Raw genomic sequence first — 18,772 nt, 5'->3', positions numbered from 1 at the left:
TTATTGAAATTAAATTCACCATGATTGCAAAGTATAATTACTGCTGTAAATAACAAGACATCTGAGCCAACTGATGCATTGACTTTACAGGACAATACTTTATATGCTATGAGATAACTAAATTTCAAGTATCTAGTATTGGTGACATTGACGTTGTCGTAAAGCATGACCATCTTGGACGTCAAGAAGTGTAATTACTTCTTCATCTATGTGGGACAGGGCCATGGTGTACGGAAAGGAAATTAATATAACCAAAGAGAAATAATGGGAACGGTTGCAACAACCGAATCACTTATTGAGCTTGCAAAAGTATTGGAATTCTTTTTCATAGGGGTAGGTATATAACTAAGTCTGGTAAGGTTATGTTTATTATAAACATAAAATTTCATTTGACAGTTGGTATTTTTGTGAACCGTCAGAGACATCTTTTAAATAATGGGGTATAACTGTTGGAGGTTTTTGATTACTTTGCAATAGATGAGGGTAATAATTTCGTAACATTTACTTTGCATCAACAATAAGATAAAACAATGTAGATAGTGCCTTGTTTGACTATGTAATTCAAAATATATATTTAAAAGTACTTCTGCAGTATTTGGGATTGATTTTGCACCAATGTCATATTCATTGTACTAAGTTGAAGAATTCTAATCTTTGTTAATATGGACTGCTTGCAGTTGGCAGAATGTGGTCTTCTAACCACGTACTCAGTTCAGCTACAGGGTACTGCTGTGGATTTTTCAGTTCAAATAAAATACCAATTTCTGCTGCTCCAGTTTGTAAAAAGTCTTCAGGTATTAATCTATACTTTTATAAAGAATGTAGTACAAAAGTTAATTTAATTCTTAAGACAAATGATCAGACACATGAGTCTTGAGTTTTGTGTGACAATTTTTAATGTGGCATTGCAATTTATTATTTAACTGTGTGATGTATGTTATCTATAACCTATTTATATCTTTATTTACTTAGAGTGTACTGCTGAAGATTCCTTCTGTTCCTGGACATGAATACAGTCGAGAAATAAGTACGCAAACCATGGGAGAATCAAGTTTTACTGAAGTGACCTTGACTGATACATCTACTTCAAAAGTCTCTGAGCAACTGAGTTCTTTAGTTGAGGCTTGTGTGTTCACACCGACAGAAGATCAACTAGAATGGGTTGATGATGATGAAGGGAGAGAACTGAAGGGTGAAATAACCAGAACAACAGACATCATCATGACTTGTCATCCTGCAACACTGGCTGCCATTACTACTCACAACTTTGTGGCGACACCTGTGCCAGAAGTTGCTGTCAATTCTGCTGATTCAGTCCTAATTAAGCCATGTGCGAAGGGGAGTGTGGCTAGTTCAGAAAACTGTAATCATGCCGAAGAAGAGGAAAGCCGTTCTGATTCACTTGCAGGAACTGAAAATAAGACAGAACCGCAGAATACTACTGAAACTAGTTATACAGACTCAGCTACTGAGACATCCCTGGAGAATGTCACAGTTATGGATTTGAAACCATTCATAACGACTAGTGCAACTGGGGTATTGTCGAATTCAATTAAAGTGGCATTTGGTTCTAAGCAGACAATGGAGTCATTGGTGCTGAAGACATATGGGGAAGAACATAGTAAAGAGTGTGATGATATCAGTGGTTCAGCATCAAACATCATGCACATTGTTGTGGCTACTGCGAGTCCAGAGTCAACTTCAGTGAAGCAGAAAGAATGCGAAGAAGCTGAGGAAGAAGACGGAGACACTGGGAGCAGCACAACGATGGCCATATTTATCTGTGAGGTGTGTGAGAAGACTTTCCAATCTGCATGCAGCCTGGAGGTACATCAGAATGAGAACCATCGCACACGAGGGCAGTGCGATATGTGTCACCAGGTATTACAGCAGCTGTAAATCCAAGATGAAGTTTTTGCATTTATCTTCGGTACATGTAGCACATACAGATATGTGATCAAACAAGATTGAAAATCTTAGATTCCAAATTGGTGTAACAATATTTTGAAGATATTTTACAGTCTAGATAAAGAGCTGATCAACAAATATAATTTTCGTCCAGTTTGTCGATAGTGGATTGTGGACTGGTACTCTGGGTACCCAAATTACATTTTTGATCTGTTTCAATAAATATCCACTGGATCACGGCATGCCTTATGATTATTTAAGTGTTGTAATGGTTACTTAGTATCAAATGTTTCAAGGTGTTGCCCTATTTTTAAACATTTCCCATCTTTGTATTTCATTACTGTTAATATTTCCAGTCAGCCTTCTTCAAATTCCTTCCTGTTCTACTCATCTTTGTTATTTGGTCTTTCTCATTATCTTATTCTTCCCTTCCTCATGTCCTCTATTTGTACACTCCGTAATTGTTTATTTCTTCAAACAACTTCACTGTAACCACTGTGATTATGGTGTCCTTTTCCAGTTAATCTTGCTGATTTTTTGTATATAGAAAGATGTTTGCTGCAGCATTTTATTTCCACTGTTTCTGAACATCAATTGCAGAGGTTTGGCTCAGTGCAAAGCTTACAGGAGCACTGTCAGACAGAACATGAGGGCAGGGGCTGTTTCAGCTGTCTTCTTTGTGGCAAGCGCTTCATGACTAAACTGAGCTACCGACGCCACATGGATATACATGGGGGCAAGAAGGGTGCAGTCTGTGATGTAAGTCTCTAGTCAGATATAGCTTTGACCATATCAGAATATTTGCGGAGTATAAAACTATAGAAAAGACTAGCTAATGAACAGAAAATGGGCTTCAGACTTTTTTTTTTTAACTTTCACATGGAAAATGTACTTATGACAAGATAAACCAGGCATATTTTGTATTGCTTTCACTAGGTGAATCCAAACAGACTCATTTCAAGTTTGCGATGATTTATCTCAAATATGGCTTGCTAAATCAAAGAAACATGTACATTATAAAATGTCTGTGTCATCAAGTTCTGCATTTACAACTAGCATGTTTATCCAGTGAATACTATACGATATATTCTAAAAAGATTAATTCTGTCTAATCTAAGTGAGTGACTGATAATAGTAAAAAAAGGATGATTTTAGATTTGCATTTCTTTTATGAAATCCCAATACCTAACTTCACAAACAAAATCAATTATTGTTGTTGTATTAACAGATGTGTGGTAAGACATTTAGTCGACCAGATTACCTTCAGAAGCATTACATGACTCATACTGGAGACCGTCCATATCACTGTGCTGTATGCCCTCGACAGTTCATCAGCAGATCACAGCTCAAAGTACATCAACGGGTGAGCATCTTGTAAACATCAACATCTGCATTAACTAACTAACTCCATGAGACAGAATCCTTCTTGGGAAGCTAAGAGTGCTTGGTCCCTGTCCTGAGCCAGATACATTCAATCCACACTTCCAGACTGTATTTCTTGACACTCTAAGTGGTTCTTCCATTCAGGCTTTGCAATCAAAATTTTATATGCAGTTTTCATCTTCCCCATATGCCTTCCTTGGTTTGATCATTCTGATACTGTTTGGTGAAGAATACAAATTATGGAGTTTTCTCTGTCCACCTGTCACTTCATCCATCTTAGGTTCAGATATTCTCCTAAGCTCCCTGTTCTTAAACACTCTCAGTCCATGGCAATTATAATTTTTTCTATGGGAATTTTTAGCTGTTGCATAACATGACATGATGTCATATGAGAAATTATATATTATTTACAATTGTTGTTAATTACTTGTTCCAGTAATTTTCCTCTTCCAGCCATCATCTGCATCATTAAACAGTCACTGGTTGCAAAGAGATTCATGTCTAAGCTTTCTGGTTCCACTTAACTGTAATGGTTTGTGTTGTATGTCGCCAAAGTCACAACCCTGTCTTTTCCTATACCATATTTTTCCACTGTGCATAATCAGTTAATAATGCATTTATTCTTTTGTAGACTCACACTGGCATCAAAGAGCATGTGTGTGACATGTGCAACAAAGCATTCAGCCGTGGCGACAAGCTGAAGGAGCACATGTTACGTCACCTCAACATTAAACGTTTCCACTGCTCTTTGTGTGAGAGAGACTATGCTGAGAAGAGAGACCTCACAAAACACCTCAAGGTCCATATGACATAACCTTCACACACGTCATTATCAGCAAGTGTTCTGATGTCGTGAATTATGAGGGTCACCGCGCAATAAAGTGATAATATTTTATAAATATTAAAATCCAGAATATCTGAAATCTGAAGACATGAGGCATAACTGACTGACTCCATGTTATAATGTCTTCCTTGAGCAGTTAAAAGGTACTCAGCTTGTCAAGAAACTCACTTAATGTTCATTATCATATTCACAAAAGCTTAGTACATGCTGTACAGCTTTACTGTATACTGTAAACTCATTGTACTTACCCTTACCATGACAACCATCTTACTGAACGTTGTAATGTTGCAGTGTCATGGTCACGCCAAAAGTTTGAGGTGGATGTGGGTAAAATGCTCTTATTGATGCCTGGGGTGGAAATGGAATTTCCACACATATCTGCAAGGCTCTGCCAGACTAATTTATTGTAACTGTACCAGGACCCCATATTTCATTTGTTATTTTGAGGTGTAGGTTATAGATAGAGGTTTGTCACTTGTGGGACGCACTACATGTGCCTTCAGGGTGCAGGTGGGGGGTATTTAGTGAACAAAACCATTAACATTAATGCTAAATAACCTCTGCAGCTGATATAACATTATTAAATAACCTGTGTACCAACAAGTGGCCAAGCCTTGGTTTTTAGGGTTGTCTATTATATTTTACTGAGTGATGCTGTGTCATCTGCAAAGACTGGGGTATGAGCAAAGGATAGTGACGTGTGGTGAATTGTAGGAGAAGAACAGTTGTCAATTTTAATATCTGCTCGCTGTCTCCATTACAGATACATTTTTATTTAATTCATTTATGTGTTTTATGTTTGAACTGAAAACTGATGCATTAATTCTGTGTTCAGTGTTGCAGACTGTTCTAACTTATGTGTCATATTTACATGAAAATTGAATGCTGTTACTTTGTATATTATTGTTGTTCAAAGAATTTAGAGATAAATAAAAAATTTTATGCATGATTTGTATCAGAAGTGTTAAAACTGGCATATGAATTAGTAATTTTATACACAAGACTTGTAATGTTCTCTAGACAGTGCGCAAAATGAAGGCTTTATGGGGAGGTAATGTCTGGCTATCCATATCTCTAAAACTAATCAAATCATTTATCTGAAATATGGTATCACAATTCTAAACAGAATCTTGCACGCTGAATTTCTTTCTTATGTTCTTCAGTACATATTTTGTAATATTCGGTTCAAATAATATCAAATTTTGCACATAAAATAGATTCCATTAATATCTACAAATTTTAAGGGAGCTGTCTTTCAGTGTGGTGTATATTTAATGCAATACGTACAATGAAAAACATCATAGATACATAAAAATGTGGCAAGACCTGTACTGGCATAAGGTAGTGAAGCCTGGACAGAGATACCTGATGACTACATATGCTATGAAGAACACCTCATTCCCATTCAAAAATGTTGATTGATTTACAAAAATGCACATTCAGTTTTGATGATGCTAAACAATTTCACTTTAATAAAGGTAAGTTAACTTTAATTTTCTGTCAGTTGTGAAGACTGAAGAATTTTTCCATGACAGATGGAATTCTGTTCAATGCAGGTTCTGTTTACAATATGTTTCACCATACTACTAACAATGATACTGCTACTGCTACTGCTACTGCTGCTACTGCTACTGCTGCTACTACTACTACTACTACAGCAACAACTACTACTATTTGGACCTCCTCCTTTGTGGCGACAGCCACTTAAGCGCTTCTTAATTCAGTAACAACAATTTTAATTTTGTTCTCCCATTTGTGCTCTTTTCTATTAAGAAAAATCCCTAACAATATGCTGCCTGCATATTTGATTTTCCCATTCCTACTACATGCCTAGCCTATCTTGTGTTACTGATTAATTATGATGTCAGTACCAGAAGCACAGAGATGCTTTTCAGTTCCCCTGCTACTCATCTTATCCATAGCACTTGATTCATTTTGTTTCATTAGAGTAAGAGACAAAATTTCACAAACTTATGTACGTGGTCCTCGCTCAGAAGGAACAGTTACTTAGATTGTCTCGTATGGAACATAAAGATTTACAGGAGCCACAAATACAAAACATGATCAAAATAACATATCAGGATACTTCACTGATCTTAAAACCTTTCATACCGTGCAGCGTGTTGTTTGTATGCATGATTTTCTATACTTTGCTGAGTTTAGACTGGTACCACTTTCAGAATTATCACCTGTGCAAACTGGAATCAACCACTGTGAACCAACTCTACACATTCATGCAGGAAGCCTATAGTTACGAAGCCAAAGGCGTATAAATTTGCGGTGAAATTTACGTGCTGTGCGAACAGAGACAGGATCAGCAGGGTTGCTCTCTCTCAGATCCAGATGGTGTGCCCCCTCAGGTATGATGACAGCAACGGTTGAATTTGATACGTTATACAGCACACCTCCACTTGACCATGGGTCCAACAGTCCATTGCTGCAAAACACAGGCAATAAATGTTTGAACCACTGTATTTCATATATATGTGGAACATCAGACCCCAACTGTGATTAAGATTCTGCGCTAAGCTGCATGTCCTTCCACCACCCATCTTCACTACCATCTTGTAATGAACAAAATACATGCCCCATCCACCGGATTTTCCCATAAAGGATGTCGATTTCTACCTCTGTCCCAGTCAGGTGGACTTGTGTTCTCAGTGGGTAAGACGCTGGACAACAAAGACCAGGCATAGAAAGACATGTCTTAATTTATTGTTTTTATAAAGATTATACAGAAATTATATTAGCAGCAGATCAAAACTATCTTTGAAACATTTAGAAATTAATAAAATTACCAGGTTAATTTAGCTGCAATTTCCATTTATTTTGCAACAAATATATAATTCCTGTTTTAAATCCTAACACCCATTACAATCTACTCGAACACACTTGAAATTAATAGTAGAATCGGTATAAATTTCCTAGAATCGTGATCAATCACGTGCCAACTTGTTTCCCAATACCAATACTTTACCTGAACACGATGTTTGTAGCCGTAGAAATGTCCTTGCCACCGTAGAATCTGACGGCACGCTTCTCATCTGGTCGAACCTTCCACTTCTTGTAGCATGTTTCTGAATACTTTGCGAAGTCCCATATCTGAACTTCGAACATGTCATTGTGTCCATCTGAGCACATTGGCATCACCATTTCTGTACAGGCCTGTGGCAGAATTGAATCTGAGATTATGCTAGAGTAGCAACCTTTTAATTGTTTTAACACAAGTAAAGCAGGAGAGATAAGAAGTGTTCCCAGAACGGACACCAACACTCATTTGACAACAAGTGATATGTGTGTCTCTTTACTGTCTTCACCAGATGCACATATGGTCATTGAAAATCTAAGGGTTTCTTTTCATGCAGATGAATTGTAACTCCTAAAAGAAAACAAAAATTGTCTTTTGTAATCCACTGATTCTGCAGAACAGATCAGAAGTTTATATACAAAAAGTATTAATGGAAACCACTCACCACCGATGTAGCACATTTGATTAACTTGTCTGTAATACGTCACCATACAGACTACAGACGTCACATTAGTATGATTCACCAGTTATAAAACCTTGCAACAGAATAGTTCATGCAGTCCCTGTGTTTCATTTTACATTTTTCCAAAAAAAAAATCCTTAATAAATTCTGTATATATTTCAAAGATGTACATGGTGCAGAATCCTTCTTGAGAAGCTAATAGTCACTCAGCTAGTCAAGAAATTTACAGCTTACATGCATCCTGCTCATCTCATCCTTCACAACTTGATGAAATAATTAGATTTGTAGAACATTCATTGGACTTATGAGAAAGAATTGTTATATGTGGACAATGCTGTAAGTGTGAGCAATATAACTGTTCTTGTTAGTGTGCCAATGTAATTCTGTGATATTCCTTTGCAAAATAAATTAAATGCAGCAACTGTACCTGGAAGTCCCAGCCAAGGTCTCCAAGATTGGAGCTAGCTTCAGTCTCTATATTAAGACATTTGCTGCTGCCTGTGTAGTTGAAGTAAATGCTGACTGCTTTGAAGAGTGACTTCACAAGAAGTTTATCGGTAAGTGATGAGTTGGGCAGATGAGAACACATCACCTATGAAGGTGAGAGAAATGAGCATTCTTAGTGCACAACACACCAGCTTCCTTATCAGTTATACTAAATACTGGAAGGTTAGGTTAGGTTGGTCAATTTTTTTGTTCCTAAACATGCTTTATACCATATTTCTTTTTGGGGATGCAGCAGTCTGAAGATATCATGCTTCAATCATCAAACGCTGCACCAGACACAAGGTAGTCACTACAGTTCATTCTGCAGCTTCACCAACTATTTAACTCATATTTAATTCAATAATATATAAATGTGATTGCCACATCAAAATTCTGTAAACATATTTGATTTTCCTCATTTGAACAAGCTGCTGATTTGTAACCCTCTGTATAAAATAATTGGGTGCTCGTATTTAGCTGCTTAGTTATTTACTTAATAATAACGTGAGTTAATGAATAATGCCTGGGATATTATTAATCCTGGCTCTGCAAATGGCTAAGCTCTGTTGTAACTTAGTTACTTAGTAAGTTGGTCAGTTACTGTTTAGTTAGTTACTCAGTTAATTACACAATTGCTCAGTAATAAGCTGTTCAATTAGTTAGTAAGTCACAAAATTTGCAAACACAATTTTGTGAGGTTTTCTTGAAAAAGGACTGATTGTTCATCCAGGTTAAAGTACGGCAGACTACATATTTTCAGACTCACTGAGATGGGATTGGCAGGTACTGGTGCCAGGAAGTTTGTTGCATATGGGTAGTTGATCATGGCGAGGTTTGTGTAGACATCTGACAGCCAGCCCTTCAAGTCCTTCACATCATGCAATGTCTTCAGCGGTTTGCACAGCTTCCACATTGTTGACAACCAAGACTTTCCTGCGTCTATACATATGAACACGAAAAAAATTGTACAAATGAAATAACATTTGAATTGGTTGTTATTTGGTATTAACTAAGTGAGTGGAAAAATAATCAACAGTCAAAGGGTATACACAAATCAGGGGCAGACTTGCATACTGTATGACATATGAGATTCTGACAGCAGTGAAGAAGTCAGTGTTCTTCTGAGTTGTAACACCTTGTGACGTGTAGGTAGAGACTGACGATTTGGAGGAACATACTGTCTCTGTTTATTGATATCTTCACTGCTGTGTTAACCTAAAATCTCAAACAGCGACTCCCTACGCAGAGAATACATCTCTCTCTCTCAGACACACGCACACATATACATACATTGCGGGCATCTGAGATCAAAGGGCTGAGGAGAGCTACATTTTGTTTTGTGGGATAGCAGACAAGACACTACTAGTCTTGGAAAATCAAGTGTTCATAAGCATTACCAGTTTTGGTGACATTGTTAATCGCCGCCCAGGATTTACGGATGGAAGCCGCACATTCAGCAGAGGCACTGTTGTAGTCCGCAGTGACAATGCGTGAAAACGCTTCACAGGGAGTCAGCTCTGAGAACTGGAAGATCGGTGCTGATGCTGCAATTGCCCTGTGACAACAAGAAAGGAGAATGGTTACTGAAGTGATGGAAAGTATTTGAAAGGAACCTGTCAAGGCCTGTTTTAAGGTGCCATCTCCTCATTTTGTGAGGATAAATAAAAAAATGTTAATGTTTTGATGTGGAGGTCACACAACACTTCATAAGCTGAGTCTATTTAAATCTTGAATGCATTTCAGTGTCTAAAGTTGATACTGCAGCCAAGTCAAACTAGACTGACTCCTGATAAGATTTCTGACCTTCCAGCTACCCTCACTGAGTGTTACCATGGTTACTCTGGGTCATGATTTTTCCCACATCATTTCTAATTCATGGATTACAATTTTCCTTCCATTCAACATTATATAACTTTTATAGCTGAACTGTAAACAAACTACAATACAGCTCCCATCCTTCAAATGTCTCCAGACTGAATATGTAAATAAACAAGGATATTTTCAGTGGTAGCTTCTGCTGATGTCTAGTCGCTAAGACAGAAACATTTCTATATTCAAGCAACTATTACACTGTGTAAGCCCATGATGATGGCATCAAACTGTACCACAAAAAAGCTTCCCTATGAAATGACAACGTAACTAGGGCTCTCATCAGCAGTCACTTGACTACCATTAGGCAGGAGTAATATGGTTCTATGTGTGCACTACTATGTAAAATACGCAACATAATTTAACATGTGTCAATATGGCATTCAGTTGAAACAGTTTCTACAGTATTAAATGAAGGGAGAGAAGCGACACTCACCCTGCCACCACATGGGGGTACTTCATCCTGAAGTATGCAGCCAGCATGCCACCATATGATCCACCAAACGCAATGACAGGGCTGCGACGATCCTGATCCTTCTGCAGGTGTGCAATCACCAGGGCATAGTCTGCCAGGGCCTGCTCAGACGTCAAGTAGCCCAAGTACTTTGGTTCCTGCGCAGAAACAACTACAGCTCTCAAGATTTTCAGCAAGTGTGTCCCACGAGACAGTATTATAAGAGTTGTGTTTACTTTATGCACGATGCATGTCATCTGACTAAGAACATGCAATGTTTGTTTTTAATCAAGTGATCAGGCAGGTGACACGGCAGTTTTAAGGGCTTGTGTGATGATTTCATTGCCATCCGCTTGATAGGGACTGATATTCTCAAAATTAGAGGCTCAAAGCCAATGTTGTATACGACAACCTTTATTCAAGACCTTCTCTCTAACAAAATATACCCAAAAATATATTTAGACCCCCAAATAAAGTGGGCCTTAAGGTGACTGAAAGTGATACACATAACAAGCTTCATCATAACTTATCAAGAGTCTCAAAAACTTTGGTCACTGAAGACGCCTTAAGACCTCTTCATTCATACCAGCGTATCAACACTCACTGAGTAAGAATTGTTTCCAAATGGCAGTGATTGTCCATAGTAACGATGCTCTGCAAACACGATCAAAGCCCTGAACTCAGGAGCTGTCTCCCACATGAAGCCCTGAAACAGACACAAACCAGTCTTCACCTCTCTTTGGACCCAAAAGAATGATTTTGGTTTTCATGAAACCCAAAGGTTCATTACTGTGTCTATAACAGCCCACCACTGGACCTAATCCTGAGGCAGATAAATCCAGTCCACACCCTCAGCATTGTCTTCTTGGTAGTGATGCCACATGATATTTTAGGTGATTACCAGCATTTCAGAGGAATGTACTACCTACATGGCATCACAACCCAGAAGGTCGTAATCGCCATTTTAATATTATTCTCCCATCTGTGCCTAGGCATTTCTGTAGAAAAGTGCTTCACTAAAACCTAATCTAGATCTAAATTTGACACCAGTTTACTGGCACATGGATGTTGAGAGTGTTTTATTTTAAGAGTCGACCTGTGGCTAACAAAACCTGCAAAGAAGCCACAAACTCCACCCACGTTTGCTACTGCATTAGCACCAAAGGAAATTGTGTGGCCAATCAGCTTGTGGGTCCCCACATCCTGTCAAACGTAAACAACGTGGGTCGGCATTACAGTCCTCTGCAGGATGCACAAATTGATAAATTAGCTGCAAGGAAATGGGTTATCAATTGGAATGAACACTCTGGAGACTGTGCAATGGCTGGCTTTTGTAGTAACTGTGATGAACCGTCAGTGTTTATAATAGCACTGAATTTCGTGAGTTAGGAAGTTATTATTTAGTGTTCTGTCTGACGACAGGTCCATATGAACAGGATCCTTCCATCCTTTTCTCGGACTGGGACCTGTTCATATACGTTCTTGGCAGATGATCCAGAAGTGGTTTGCCATTGCCTTCTTCTGTGTGTGAATGGAGTAATTGTTGGGATGCCACGGAGGAAAACTCCGTGTTGCCTAGACCACGGCCTTGCCCAACACAAGTTATAAATTCGGGCACCGCCGGGAATCGACGGGATAAGATTTACATCTCGATATAAACAAAATTAGTTTTCGCGTCCTTCCTCCGACCCCTCCGCTGGTCACCGGCCAATGCCTTGACCTTTTCCATTGCAGAGGTTTCTAAATCGGTGGAACACTCAAGATGGAGAACAGATTATCCAAGGGCAACGCACAAGCAGAAAGAATCAATGCCCAGAACAAGAATCGAACCTGTGAACGAGTATTCTTGCGACCAACGTTCAGTGGGATCGACTGCATTTTACAGCATCCATCGTATTTTATTTATTTTCATTCTAAACAGCATCATATTATCAGTCTCATTTCCTCGTGCAACTAATCTAGAATTAAAAAAAGAGGCGGGTAGCAGAGTCTGTGACGTAATGAGAGTTAAACCGATCAGGGCAAGGCAGTCTCCGATACTTGTTCGTGATATAATTTTCGAAGAAAAAAGTTGACAGTGGAACCACGGTTCCGGAGAATTAGACATAAATACGTCTATACGGAAAGGAAGTTTATATATTGGCTTTATTCTAAATATTTCCTTTATACATGCTTTACAATTGAGTAAAGTTTGATTAAGACTTTGCTTATTTAACTTGAATTAGTTACGCTTAAGATGGGTCTGTGGTAGCTGAATGTAATGTAAAGTAATGTAAGGTAAGGTAAGGTTTTTTTTTGTAGTGTTCTGTCTGACGACAGGTCCATATGAACAGGATCCTTCCATCCTTTTCTCGGACTGGGACCTGTTCATATACGTTCTTGGCAGATGATCCAGAAGTGGTTTGCCATTGCCTTCTTCTGTGTGTGAATGGAGTAATTGTTAGGATGCCACGGAGGAAAACTCCGTGTTGCCTAGACCACGGCCTTGCCCAACACAAGTTATAAATTCGGGCACCGCCGGGAATTGAACCCGGGACCCCAGGCTTACACGGCTAGTGTTCTGACCGCTAGACCACCGTGGCGGTAAGGTAATGTAAGATAATGTAATGTTTCCTAGGTAACCAGGTTACACTTTTTCGTTCCCCTTTTTTTCCGAATGACCCTTCCTTATAGACGTATTTACGTCAAAAAAAGTTTCAGGTAGTTGTTTCGTTTTGGTGAAGTTTTTCCGCGACCTTAAATTGGAATCCTAATGACCCAAACGTCAGATATTGCGCTGGCAAGCTAGAGGTTCGGTTTCTAAGATATCCAATATTTTCAAGGTGGACGATAATGGTTCTGTGCTCGGTATTGCGAAGTCATAACAACGCAATAATAATTTTGGTATCACAATGCATAACAGTCACTTTGAAGCTCATTTTCGTCACATCGCAACTGTTGTACTGTCTAACTCGCCTTCTTGTTAGATTTACCAAGATCCACTCGATAATCTCTTCAGACTAACCTTGACTCAGACCTCTAGAGCACTAGTTTTGTAACTCTGCTAGTTTTGATAGTTCTGGAACTATCCTGCTATGGGGTCACAGTGGCCGCGCGGTCTGAGGCGTGGGCCTTGTGCCGCTTGGACACTGGGACCGTGGGTTCGAGTCTCACTCAAGCCATGGATGTTCTTCTGTGTTGTGCTGTCCTGTGTACAGGTAGAGGCCTTGCGACGGGCCGATCCCTCGTCTAAGGAGTCTTACGAAAAGTTGGGACCCGCAGTGCTCAGGAACTTGAAGAACGTGTCGTACTACCCTGCTATACTCGTTTAATTAAGATTTATAGGCTACGCTGTGTAATCGCACTGTTCATTTATTTTTAGAGATTGAATGACAGGTATATTACAACTACGATCCGTCAGCTAGGTGATCCATCAAGCCTTGATTCAATTGTTGTCCGGGCGAGAACTTATCTCGTTATATGAGCGGAAAGTCACACGCTTAAACAGTCCAGCAGCCATCAAACCCTTTATCAAGAAGTTCTGGAAGGAACGTACGTCGCCAATTTTCATTTAAACAGAGACTGAATGTTTACTAGATTAGATTTACCCTACTTGAAAGTTGAAGCGTATAATCGCCATATTCGTTTCATGCATTATTTTTAGACATGTTTATGAGGTCTCCACGCCAAATTCTGTATTCTTAACTGATGTTATTCGTTATCTATCACCAAAAAATTGAAAGCCAAATATAGATTATTCAATGGCAGAACTGTGTTACGTTCTATAAAAGAAAGCTGATTTAGATAACTACATGTTAACTTTTAAGGTATATTACCACACATAAAATCAAGACTGTACTTTAAGCAGCGGCAGAGTTGCACGCATCTGAGAAGTTCGCTCAGCTGCCATCTTTGAATTTTTTTTGCTAAAATAGCCTAAAATAAAATTATGTGCCAAAGTCTGTCAGTTACGTCGCAGATTATTAATGGGAAAGAGGGAAGAAATATAAAGAAGGAACGGAAGATAAGCGTTGTCCTTATATCCGCTGACCAATGACGAGAATGTCGCATCGTTATCGGTCCCGCGGATCAAAGTCCGCGTCGGACAAACATCTTGTTTCGAGCAACCCATAGCAACAGCCCGAAGTCATCAAACTGTGGGCCGATATTGCGGACGGTTTCCCTCAAAATAGCCACAAGAATGAAGGAATTTGCTTTATAACAGGCCACGACAGCGTCCTTCGAAATACTTACCTCTTGAACTTTTCTCATTTCATTCGTCAGTATGCGAGTCGTATAACCTTTGCAGTTGAAACCAAATCGTAAAATAACCAATAAGCGTGGCTCACTATCGCCAGTAGGTCTCCGGTGGTCTAAACCGGATCCAGTTCAATCCAATCAACCCTTCATCGCTGAACGCAGTGAAACGCACCGTGTTCTGCGCGAACATCTCGATGTCCCCCTCGTTGCCCGTGTAGAAGAATATGGGTCTCCCCTCGTGTTTGCGCCAGTGCGTTGCGTTCACCAGGTATCGAAGCCGGAACGTGACGTTGCTTGCGAAGCTGAAATGATCGACCTGTGGGGCATAATTCAAATCATGGGCTACCTCATTACGTACGCTTTAAATTCTATTTTAGTGTAAATGCTTTTCCTCATCGCGGGGTACAGACATAACCATGTACGGTTGTCCGTGTTTAACCATCCCCATGCTATGCACGATATATTTTTTTTTTTTTTTTTAGTGTTCTGTCTGACGACAGGTCCATATGAACAGGATCCTTCCATCCTTTTCTCGGACTGGGACCTGTTCATATACGTTCTTGGCAGATGATCCAGAAGTGGTTTGCCATTGCCTTCTTCTGTGTGTGAATGGGATGCCACGGAGGAAAACTCCATGTTGCCTGGACCACGGCCTTGCCCAACACAAGTTATAAATTCGGGCACCGCCGGGAATCGAACCCGAGACCCCAGGATTACAAGGCCAGCGTTCTAACCGCTAGACCACCGTGGCTGTCATGCACGATATATCTCGTTTTAAATCCCTGGACCTCGGAGACTGTATCTGGTACTTGAGAAGATCACCGAAAGAAACTCAACTGCTCATGACGTAGCAATTTAAATAGTACGTTACAATAGATATAATATTAAAAAGAAAATGTTTCTGATGCGTAACTGAGCACCAAGAAGAAAGAACTCTGGTACCCGCTGGATACCAGGCTGGGTGGGCCCCAGCAATCGACCCCCAGTCGCCCAATCCGCAGTGTGGACACTTTTGCAAAGTAAAAACAGTACTGAATGGGTTGAACAGCCTTCTAATCAAGAGAAACATACATTTTGCTCGCCCCGGTTCCGTGTTACTTACGGGTACATCCAGGTACTTGGTTTCGTAGGTAAAGTTGAGTGCGAGGATTGGCATCACTGCGAAAGCGCAGAGGACCACAACCACTGTACCACACATCATGGCGTTCACAACGTGACTGAAGCGATGATCTGAGAACGAGCTGGACCGCTCGAACACACACACACACACACACACACACACACCAACTTATCGATAGCTCGAAATTATCGATAAGACTCAGCGGCGAGACAAAATGGAGTTCGCGATGATACAAAAAGTCAAAGACTCGGAACTAAAAGTTGAAACACACAAAATTTCGGCTGTGCACCAGCGTTTCGGAGTTTTTGCTAAACACTGACAAACTATTAAAAAACGTTCAGCTATCAAGAAAAGACCGGAAACAGCTAAACAAAACCGGAAAGTACTTGCGGCAACAAAATGGAGCAAGTCTCAGGGTCAAGCGGAATGTGGAACTTCCTTTGGAAGTATTTTGTCCAGTGCCATAACAATACGAGTCTAATGTCATGAACCGCATGTTTCCATGGTAACAAAACTTCTCACTGAATGATTTCATCATTGGTGGACTGGCGCGTAAAATATTATGGCAAAATCCAAAAACCTACACATTCTAAACCAGCATTTGCTTGGAGGGACTGAGATTGAGTCCCGAAGAGCCTCCGGGCCAACACTTGAACCCTGGGGTGCTAACCACTCGACTGCGATGTTTAGTCTGAAGGGAAGAGACAGGTGTACAAGGGAGGATGATAGTAAAATGGATTTTAGGCAAACAAGGAGTGACAGTGGAGATTGGATTGAAGTGCCCAGGGCACAGGCTCTTGCAAACTCAGTAATAAACGTGAGGATCCACAAAATGAGGGGGGATTTCTTGACTAGCTGACAGACTATCAGCTTCTATAGAAGTACGTTGCCCCACAGAGTTAATTAGTTTTGAGAGAGAGTGAGTGAAAGGACAAACCTACAAAGGGGCAGGCAAGGAGACGCGCGTGGGCGGTTTCCCCATCCCATGGGGCTCGTCTTGACAAATATCGCGTTACTTACTGCAGGGGCTGTGCTGATGTTTGTTCCGAGCGTCTTCTGGGCAGCAAGGAATCTACCTCCAGGCAAACGGGAGGCACTGCACTTTGTTCCAGGGGGTCAGAATACCACAACGACGTGTGACCAACTCGCGTCACACCAGTGGCGTGCAGCCAAGTTAAATCTCATCAGTGGCGTGCAGTTAAGTTGCATAGCGTGTCAAGTTTCATGAAAATCAATTTGTTGGTTAAAACGTTATAAGAGGAGACAGATAACCGCAGATACCACAAACACATTTTTTTTTTCCTGCAAGGCCTAAGTCGGCGTCTACCATTTAATGCGATAGTATCGCCACCCATCAACAACTGAATCAAGGCATGATGGATCGACGTGCTGACGGTTCGTAACCTCATGAAAACAAATGGCAATTTACCCGTCATTCAGGCCTCTCGAAACAAATGAAGGACGCTGTCAGCCGGTCGTACCTATGAAACCGATAATTAAACGAGAAATTTCAGGCACGGCCCGTCCTTATAAAGAACTCTTAAGAATTTCTAGCCACAAATGGCGATAGGCAACATACAAGGATAAAAATTTTCAAGTAAATCATGAATGTAACCATGTGATGTCCTTATATATATTAATATTTTATGCGTTCAATTTGTGAAAATTTTTAAATAATTAAGGATATCACAATAAAGAATAAAGAACCTATTTAAGAAGAAATGAAAAGAGGAATTTACTCACGAAATTCTGGTCGAAAGAGAGTTATCTAGCACGAACAGTTGTTTCCAATTAACTGGACGGTGACTTTATTATCATGCGTCAGAATTAATATATTTCTATTAAGAAATAAAGAAATATGATTAAGTGGCAGGGGTTGGTTGGGGGGTACGAAGCGTCTTAATAATTACTGTTTGTTTTAAAATCGATTTACTTCCTTCATAACGTCGCATTTCCATAACAGGTCTCGAATTGGCGCATTGTAAAGTCAGGAGTAACCTATTCTACGTGGGTATCAACATAATATTCGCAGATGCCAACAACATGCTAAGATTTTATCTTATCACTATACAAACACATAAATTATTTAGGCTATGTTTTAACACTTACTACTGACCGGATTTAATAAAACGGATTAAAGAACCATTTGACTTTCATATAAAGTGTACTGAACAGACAGCATCCAACTTCTCCCAACAATTTCTAGTGTAGACTCCCGGTACAGAATAACACCAAAATGCATCCAGTAGTTTCTAATATAAAGAATATGTAGATGCAATCGGTATGTTAGGACCTTCCCATTATGGGTTCACTTTGCATAATTTACGCAAGAATTTCTCTGCTCGTCTAGTAACATCCAAACGCAGCAACTCAGTCATTTCATAACACGGGGCTTGGTTGTTCTCATCGATGAATGCCTTACCCCAACACAACGAAGAGAAATGCACAAAATAGTACTAGCCTATTTTGACGAGGAAGATAATTCTTGTTATCTGGTCGCAGTCAATGACTGATCATGACTCAGGCAGCGCATTCATCACGCCCTGCCCGTTGTACTTTTTAATTTCGCAAACCAATGCGCGAGACCCATGAATTTTCCCACGCCATTCGAATGCACGGACAGTTCTTCCTTTTGAATTAGGTAAATACATTATTCTCGAAGTCGAGCTCAATGTCTGACTCTTACAGTGATCCGAAACTAGATTCAATCCCACTAGAAGCGTGGATACACGTTGCATTGTGCTCTGTAGGTAGAGCCGATACCGCATTCAAAGAGTCTTACATAAGCGTCTAAAAAGGATACAAAACTTCATAAGTTTATTTTAAAATGAAACAGTAGATTAGGCCCAGTTCGTAAAATGTGAAACAGAATTAAAATATGAGCGTTTTGGATAGGTCGTTACGATTTTAAAGGCGCTGATTTAAATTAGAGCTCTAAAAATGGGATGATAACATTTCGAGCTGTTACGCCAACGAAC

General features: G+C 39.8%; 2 protein-coding genes across 4 annotated transcripts in view; one reads left to right on the top strand and one right to left on the bottom strand.

Moving 5' to 3' along the window:
• Positions 1-17: 17 nt before the first annotated feature.
• LOC110833400 (uncharacterized) lies at positions 18-5,090 on the top strand. 2 transcript variants are annotated; one of them, XM_022071435.2, is made up of 6 exons: positions 18-333; positions 678-794; positions 973-1,881; positions 2,509-2,667; positions 3,137-3,271; positions 3,923-5,090. In XM_022071435.2, exons 1-6 carry the CDS (start codon positions 265-267, stop codon positions 4,103-4,105), a joined length of 1,572 nt encoding a protein of 523 aa, XP_021927127.1. In that variant the 5' UTR covers positions 18-264; the 3' UTR covers positions 4,106-5,090. The 2 variants fall into 2 exon arrangements, with proteins under 2 accessions (XP_021927127.1, XP_021927128.1); XM_022071436.2 differs by lacking the exon at positions 18-333 and adding an exon at positions 389-483.
• The window catches only part of LOC110833401 (lysosomal Pro-X carboxypeptidase), a 44,056-nt gene continuing 30,172 nt past the window's right edge, over positions 4,889-18,772 (bottom strand). The window contains exons 1-9 of one of the 2 annotated variants that reach the window (XM_022071437.2): positions 15,777-16,090; positions 14,847-14,990; positions 11,040-11,141; positions 10,418-10,593; positions 9,510-9,667; positions 8,879-9,051; positions 8,054-8,218; positions 7,113-7,300; positions 4,889-6,572 (exon numbers count right to left, since the gene is read on the bottom strand). In XM_022071437.2, coding sequence (XP_021927129.1) covers positions 6,368-6,572; positions 7,113-7,300; positions 8,054-8,218; positions 8,879-9,051; positions 9,510-9,667; positions 10,418-10,593; positions 11,040-11,141; positions 14,847-14,990; positions 15,777-15,875 — 1,410 coding nt within the window. In that variant the 5' untranslated portion in view covers positions 15,876-16,090 and the 3' untranslated portion in view covers positions 4,889-6,367. Of the gene's footprint in view, positions 6,573-7,112; positions 7,301-8,053; positions 8,219-8,878; positions 9,052-9,509; positions 9,668-10,417; positions 10,594-11,039; positions 11,142-14,846; positions 14,991-15,776; positions 16,091-18,772 lie in introns of those variants that run through there. The other variant, XM_022071438.2, reaches the window with a different exon arrangement.

Source organism: Zootermopsis nevadensis, unplaced genomic scaffold, assembly GCF_977971745.1.
Source record: "Zootermopsis nevadensis isolate Lab colony 2312 unplaced genomic scaffold, Znev_1.0 Znev_ptg000012l, whole genome shotgun sequence".
Classification (NCBI taxonomy): Eukaryota; Metazoa; Arthropoda; class Insecta; order Blattodea; family Termopsidae; genus Zootermopsis; species Zootermopsis nevadensis.
This window is presented reverse-complemented; position numbering and strand designations above follow the sequence as displayed.

What these genes read in the sequence shown, in the direction of transcription:
- LOC110833400 (XM_022071435.2), top strand. Translation starts at nt 265, where the DNA reads ATGGGAACGGTTGCAACAACCGAATCACTTATTGAGCTTGCAAAAGTA. An exon ending in TGGAATTCTTTTTCATAGGG is followed by an intron (nt 334 to 677) that starts GTAGGTATATAA and finishes GACTGCTTGCAG; the next exon opens with TTGGCAGAATGTGGTCTTCT. An exon ending in AGAAGGGTGCAGTCTGTGAT is followed by an intron (nt 2,668 to 3,136) that starts GTAAGTCTCTAG and finishes TTGTATTAACAG; the next exon opens with ATGTGTGGTAAGACATTTAG.